This window comes from Solanum verrucosum, unplaced genomic scaffold (assembly GCF_900185275.1).
Source record: "Solanum verrucosum unplaced genomic scaffold, falcon-dt-bn FXZP01000165.1, whole genome shotgun sequence".
Taxonomy (NCBI): Eukaryota; Viridiplantae; Streptophyta; class Magnoliopsida; order Solanales; family Solanaceae; genus Solanum; species Solanum verrucosum.
The window spans coordinates 820,885-829,352 of record NW_026020340.1 but is presented as its reverse complement, the minus strand read 5'-3'; the positions used below and the strand labels follow the sequence as shown (position 1 = coordinate 829,352).

The 8,468-nt window shown below is 28.7% G+C and overlaps 1 protein-coding gene across 1 annotated transcript; it reads right to left on the bottom strand.

Annotated features, from left to right (window-relative positions):
• Window positions 1-504: 504 nt before the first annotated feature.
• On the bottom strand, window positions 505-808 carry LOC125837051 (cyclin-dependent protein kinase inhibitor SMR13-like). Its single transcript, XM_049516190.1, has one exon. The coding sequence runs from the start codon at window positions 802-804 to the stop codon at window positions 505-507; it is 300 nt and encodes a 99-aa protein (XP_049372147.1). The 5' UTR covers window positions 805-808.
• Between the last annotated feature and the right edge of the window lie 7,660 nt (window positions 809-8,468).

The following is an 8,468-nucleotide window of genomic DNA, read 5'->3' as shown; positions in this document are numbered from 1 at the left end:
GAAAAAGAAAGGAAAGTGAAAACAACCTTCTCAAAACAGGAGGTTGGCTAGTACAGATAATAAATATATAACGAACTCAAACAAAAAAAAATTGTATCATCATTAACTCATTAAAAATAAAAATGGTAGAACAGATAATCAAAATATAAAATTACCAAAAAAATTAACAAATTTAAATAAAAACTGGATGCTTCATTGATTTATACCCATAATTCAAATCCATTCATATCTAAAATTACAACTAAAACAAGAAAAAGAAAGGTGCAATAGATACTATTACATAATACTTAAAACTATTTTTTTTCTTTGTTACTACTAGCTAGCTAGCTAATAACTTACCTAACGCTACGATCGACACGACACGATAAATAAATGAAACTTGACCTTACTACTAATTCTAAAAACTACTACTAGAGTTAGACTCTTTGCAACAACTTTTATCAATCAGTCAATTATGAGTTTCAGATATCAAATGAATATTTTTGAATAACATTTTTTATGAGTTTACATGCTACGTCTTCTTTTCATGATCTTGTTACAACCATTGTTAGCATCTTCAGCATTCCTGAAAAATGAATCGATTTCTTCCTCAGCAACCATGACGACAATCTCAAATCGCAATCTTCTCTTGCACAATGACCGATTTGCCCTTTTCGGTTTCTTAGGAGCACCAGGACAGTTAACAGCTTTGGGAATCCTACATGAAGGAGATTTTGGGGTTTTGCATTCATTTGGAAGAGGAGAATTGATGTTTGGTGATTGGTTTTCTTGGAAATCTTTTGGAGTTTGGAGGTCTTTAGCCATGGTGAAACTATCTTTAGCCATGGTGAAACTAAGAGAGAGAAAGAAGAGAGCGAAAGTGATAGTTTGAAGAAAAGAAATGTATTTTTTATTTTTTGTTTTCATTTAGAGGTCTTAATTTATACTAGTGAAAAAATAGTAGGGATGGTTAGAATGCTTACATTTGGAGGAATATTGTGATGGTTAGGAATAAGACAAAAAAGATACATGTCAAGTATCACGATGGTCTGTGAGATTTCTATCTGTACTATCATGTGAACCTCTTTTATCTAGCTGTATTTATCTTATGTGTTCACACTATTTAAAAAACATTAATGATGTTTTTTTTTTCAATTTTACCCTTATTTAAATTAATTAATGGAGTTTTACATGATTAAGAACCTACAAAAGAGTTAGAGTTGCTTCAAAGTATTTATAAAAGGGTAAGTTAGTAAAGATATATTTTATTCTCATAATTAACCTACTAAGGAGTTACGAGTATCACGCTAGTCTGTGAGTTTTCCTACTTGAACTATCACCAATTGTTTACCAAAATACACCTCAAAATTAATGAGTAAGTTGTTCTGCAGACAAAAATTTATGAGCAAATTAAATTGTCACGTGTGTGTTGATGATTGTATTCAAACACTTGATCTAGTCTATTTCGAGGTGTGTTTTGATAATTGATGATGGTTCACGTAGAAAACACAAACACCCGATAATTCAGATATTAAACTCGCAAAAACATGATACGACAAATATGTTTTGACCATTAACTCTTATTATTATTCGGGATCTCAACAATTTTATTTAGTGGGTTAAAACTTTTTTGGCCTAGTCGAAATATCAAATAATGTGTATTCTTCGGTATATTCAGTGTACAACAAAACTATAACAAGTGTATAATTAGTGTTTATACAATATACTAGCAAACAAGGAATGAAGATAAGGGTTCATTATTGTTTTATTATCATGAATTTTAATATTGGGTTATCAATAGTGTTGACATTTATTTTTCAATCAAGATACGGGTTCATTATTGTTTTATTATCATGAATTTTAATATTGGGTTATCAATAGTGTTTGACATTTATTTTTCAATCATATGATATTAGTAATTTACCGATTCATATACTTTAAATTCACATTATGTAAGTATATTAGAAGGGAAGACGTTTCTACAAGAAATTTCTCCATTTTTAAAGTTGGATTTGAACACGTTATATCTAAAATTCTAAATAAAGATAAATGAATCACATGAGTCCTGCCTTATAGTTCTTGGTGGTTTAAACCAAGTTATTATTCTACTTCCAATATATTAACATATCAAACTTTATTATAAAGAAAATTGTTATCATAGGATTAACTTAACTTGATGGTACAATAAAAGAATTATACGTTGTCAATACACAAAACATAGATTCTATTTGAAAGAAAATAAACTTATGGCATGTCATTTAGTTAGTATAGATATGTACAATAAAACAACTGTAGCTACTTAGACGGATACTCCATCCATCTCAATTTATCTATCTTGATTTTACAAATAAATATCTTAAATTATTTTTTATTTTTAAAAATTCAATACAAAATGATTTTCTTTCCATTTTACCTTTACTAGTAATGATACACTAGATGACTAGGTACGTTGTACAAACATCTTCATTATAAAAAGATGACAAATAGATAAAATAAATATTTCAAACAATAGAGACAATATTTATTAATGAGATAATATGTTACAACGTAAAAACAAATAAGATAATTGGAAGAAAAACTATCTAATAAATATTTTATCTCACAGTGTTGAGAGCTCATTACATTTTGTTCCTATTATTTCCCAAATTACAAAAAATCACTTAAATTTATAGGATCTCGAGTACATCAGAAAATCTGTGGTTACATAGCTCACGGATCGCGAATGATACATTACATAATTGGAGGGTGTATCCTAGAGGGAATAAGGATGTATCCGAGAGAAGATAAGGCTAGAAGGGATTTTTGTAGGAATTTTAGAGATGATAGTAATATAAGATGTATGTTTATATAATTATTCCAATATTTTTTATGTAGCATATAAAATACGTTACATATATTTATTAGTTAGGACTTAGAAGTACAATTATTATATGTGTCTCTCTCATATTTGAAGGCATTAATTATTTGCTTATATTATGATGAAATATATATGATAATTTCTAACTCTACTAATTTCTTGTTTTGTGCTTGAATGATCTATAATTTAACACATCAACTAACTATCTAAGTACTTATATTTTTCTTAATTTAGTGCCTTGCATTAATACAACCTAGCTGTGAAGATCATAGATAAAAGATGAAGTATAAAGTACAGAAATCCTATATTTGGGGACTGAGTTTATCATATTCCAGAAGTTTCTCTAATTACAAAATTTTGCATTTTTCATTGTTCTGATATACATTTTTTGACTGTTCGATACATTGCTAATGATACATTACTTAATGGGAGGAATGTAATCGAGAGGAAATATGGATATAACTGAGAGGGAATTTTCGTAATTATTTTTAAATAATAAAAAGTTTAAGATTATGATATCTTAAAGTTATATATTTATGAAATTTTTCCAGATATCAATTATCAACATTGTGGTCAACCATAATTCAGATCCATCATACTTAAAAACTTGCAACCATACTTGACATATTAAAACAAGAAAAAGAGAGGTGCAATAGATACTACTACATAATACTTAAATCTATTTTTTTCGTTTTTACTAGTAGCTAGCTAGCTAACTTAGGTTACGATACGATACGACACGACATGACATGACATATGACAGTGATACAATAATTAAAATAAACGAAACTTCACCTTACAACTAATTCAAACAACTTCTACTAGAGACTCTTGCAACAACTGTTATTAATCGGTCACTTATGAGTTTCAGATATCAAATGATACTGAAAAACATTTTTATGAGTTTACATAGTACGTCTTCTTTTCATGATCTTGTTACAACCATTGTTAGCATTTTCAACACTTCTGAAAAATGAATCAATTTCTTCCCCAGAAACCATGACGACGATCTCAAATCGCAATCTTCTCTTGTACAATGACCGATTTGCCCTTTTCAGTTTCTTAGGTGCACCTGGACAGTTAACAACTTTGGGAATCCTACATGAAGGAGATTTTGGGGTTTTGCATCCATTTGGAAGAGAAGAGTTGTTTGGTAATTGGTTTTCTTGGGCCATGGTGAAATTAAGAGAGAGAAAGAAGAGAGAGAAAGTGAGTTTATATTATTTTTTCATTTTGAGGTCTTAATTTATACTAGTGAAAAAGAGGAGGCATGGAGGAATATTGTTATGGTTAGGAATAAGGACAAAAAATACACGCGAAGTATCACGTTGGTCTGTGAGATTGCTATATGTACTATCATGTGAACCTCTTTTATCTAGCTATATGTATTCACACTATTAGAAAAATGTTTGTGATGTTTTCTTTTTCAATTTTACCCTTATTTAGATTAATAAAATTTTACATGATTAAGAACCTACTAAAGAGTTACAGACTTACAGTTGTTTCAAAGTATTTATAAAAGGACAAGTTAGTAAAATTACATTTTATCCTCATAATTAACCTACTAAAGAGTTATAAGTATCACATTGGTCTGTGAGATTTCTACCAGTGTGAACCTCTTTTATCTAGCGATATCAGTTATGTGTTCACACTATTAAAAAAACTTTAGTGGTGATTTTTTTTCAATTTAATCCTTATTTAAATTAATGAAATTTTACATGATTAAGAACATACTAAAGAGTTACAACTATTTCAAAGTATTCATAAAAGGACAAGTTAGTAAAAATACATTTTATTCTCATAATTAACCTACTAAAGAGTTATATGTATCACATTGATCTGTGAGATTCTTACATGTATTATCATGTGAATCTCTTTTATCTAGCTGTGTTTATCCTATGTATTCACACTCTTAAAAAGATGTTAGTGATGTTTTCTCAATTTTGCGTTATTTAAATTAACTAATAAAATTTTACATGATTAAGAACCTACTAAAGAGTTATAAGTATTTCAAAGTATTTATAAAAGGGTAAATTAGTAAAAATATATTTTACATACTAGGAATTATGAGTAGTTAATGGGAATAGATGTTAGTAAGTCTTGTCACATATGTAATATCCCAGAAATCATCCAACATATCTTTTCATTGAATGTACAAATGCCAGGAAGTTGTGGTCTGAGCTAGGACTTATAAAAAGCATCAACATATTCACATCCAACCAGGACATGAACTGGCTAGATTTCCTTAGGAACATTAGCATAGTGATAAAAAACCGCAACTGGAAAGAACTTTATCCATTCTACTTGTGGAGTATTTGGCTTAACAGAATGAACATTACCACAATAATAAAAAAGGAAAAATAAACGCTAATATTCCATACATGCATGCCATCGAATTTTTCTCACTCACAAACCAAAGGACCAATATAAAAAAACCTATAGTAGGGTATGTAAAATGGAAACCTCCAAACATTGGATTTAAGCTTAACACTGATGATTCTACCTCAACTAAATTTGGCACTAGTGGAATAGGAGGAGTAATAAGAGACAAATATGGTAATTGGGTGGTAGGATTCATGGGAAACATATATGAAGCAACAAATATTGTTTCTCGTTGCAAAAAGGTTTAACTATTGCACTAACCTACAACTTAACGCCACTTGAAATTAATGTAGACTGTCAAGATATCCTCCACTGTCTAGCAAATGATCATCCATCCTACTCTAATAGTTTGGCTGATTGCAGGGAACTTCTACTTAAACTTGGAAACCCTCTGGTGCAGCATAAATATAGGGAAGAAAATCAAGTGGCAGATACCTTGGCTAAGGAGGGGTCTAGACTGAAGGAAGCTAACTCCCTCATACTTTGGACAACTCCTCCGTTGATTGTTTCCAGTAGAATAGAAGCAGATAAAGTAGGAACTCTTTTTGTTAGGCTAAAAAAATCGTCTTCTACTATAGAAGGTATTAATGTGTATAATGTAAACCCAACCCCTTTTCCGAACGTTACTAGCCATACTCAGCCATTTACTTGTACTAATTATAATATATCATCCTGTTTACCAAAAAAAAAAACCTACTAAAAAGTTACTGCTATCTCAAAGTATTTATAAAGAGCAAGTTAGTAAAAATATTTTTACTTTCAAGAAATGAGTAGTTTTCTTAAGGAGTGTGCCAAAACTATACTCCCAAGTAGTATTTATCATAATATACCTCAATTAATAACTGGTAGTGCGTATACTACACTATTTTTGTTAAAAGTTTAACAATCATTCCACATGGATAATTAAACAAGAACTAATTGAAAATATATATATTTTTTAAAGAAGTATCACTTTTCTTTTGTGAATTTCCTACTTAGACGACTATCAAGGGTTAGCATTTCATATCTGAACTATTATTAACTATTTATCAAAGCACACATCGACTAGCATATGATGTTGCATGTACTATACAAAAAAAGATGCCAAGTGTCACTCCATGTGAATAATTAAATAAATTAATTGAAAATAGTCTTTTAAAAGAAAAATTACACTTGAAGTATCATTTTTTGCAAGTTTCCTACTTGAACTATTATAACCTATTTATCAAAATATACCTCAAAATTAATGAGTAAGTTGTGATGCAGACAGAAATTTATGAGCAAATCAAATTGTCACGCGTGTGTAGGCGATTGTATTCAAACACTTGATCTTGTATATATGCTTCGAGGTTTGTTTTGATAATTAGTGATAGTTCAAATAGAAAATACAAACACCTGATAGTTCATATATGAAATTCACAAAAATGTGATACGATAACTATGTTATTGACCATTAACTCTTATTATTATTCGGGATCTCAACTATTTTATTTAGTGGGTTAAATATTTTTTGCCCAAGTCGAAATAATGTGTATTACTTGTGTATATTAAGTGTATAACAAAACTATATAAAGTGTATAATTAGTGTTTATATAACATACTGGCAAACAAGGAATGAAGATAAGGGTTCGTTATTGTTTTATTATTACATATTTTATTGGGCTATTGTATAGTATTGACATTTATTTTGTAATCATGCGATATTTGTAATTTACCATTTCAATTACTTCAGATTCACATCACACAAATATATTAGAAGGAAAAACGTTTTCTACAAGAAATTTCTCCATTCTTAGAGACAGGCTTGTACACGCTATATCTTTAAAATTCTAAATAAATTAAAAGTGAATGGATCATATCCATCCCGCCCTATTAGTTCATGGTTCTTTGAAATGTTATTCGCGTATAACTTCGATTGTATATACTTATAATAGAATTAATTAGAGAGATGATATCTTAAGACGTAAATAATATAAGATTGTATAAAAGAAGAATCACGAAAGATATTAATTTAAAACGGAGAGAATAGATTACATAGCTTTATTAGTTAGTACTTAGGAGTTAGGAGTACAATTACTATATGTCTCTCTCAATATTTGAAGGCATTGATTATTTGCTTATATTATGATGAATAAATATGGTAATTTCTAACTCTATTAATTTCTAATTTTGTGCTTGAAGGATCTATAGTTTAACACATCAACTAACTATCTAAGTACTTACATTTTTCTTAATTTAGTGTTTTGCATTAATACAACTTAGCTGTGAAGCTCAGAGATAAAATATGATTGCCATGAGGAAAATATCAACATTGTTGTCAATAACATTAATTACAATATTAATTTCGTTTTCCTTAATTTCTAAAGCATTGAATGTAGACTAAACGAGGAAAATGTACTTTGTCAACTTTTATTTTAACAAGCATTGATACTGTTTTCTTCTGTTTTGATTTATGTATCTTATTTTTTTCTCGTAATCAATTATTAAAAAATTGATTTAGAATTTAGGGTTAGGGTTCAGTCGTTCAGAAGTTAGGGTTCGCAGTCTGTTGACAGTTCAAGTAGGTTATACGGACGTTTAACAACATATTGAGAGTTTAGGTCATTGGTTCGGAAAGTCATATGGGGGTGACAACTAGTTATTTAATTTTCTACAAACTTGGCTTATTATGATAATTACAAATTTAATATGCAAATTGTATTATTGTTCATAGTTTGAGTAGCTAATTTGATGAAGTGAAGCTAACGAATCTGAAATTCGTAAAATCTATCATGGATAAGGTCGATTTGAAACAAAAATCCTTGTGATTCGAAATACATTTTTCTTACTTTTTAAAAGTCTATATCAAATTAAATTAAGACACCTAAAATTAATAGACAAATATTATATTTATTTTCTACCTACTATTTGTTGCAGGAGTGTCATATTTCATTATTATTTCTTGAATTGATTGATAGATATAAAAAGAGCCACTTGCCTTTTTTAAAAATATTCAATCGGACCCCCACTTTTTTTTCGTCAACTGTTTTTTTAGCTATTGAAAAGTACACTTGACTAGTTTCTTTTTAAATCTATTTATTATCATCATGAATAATTGAAATCAAAGTGATTAAAATGTTATTAAAGTGAAAATGATGTTTTAAAAATTTATATTTATAAATTAAAATATTTGTTAAATATAAGTATCAATATGTAATTAAACTTTAAATCATGACCGTTTTACGAGATGAAATCTTTCAATACCAATCCAACCACATAAATTATTTTCCAA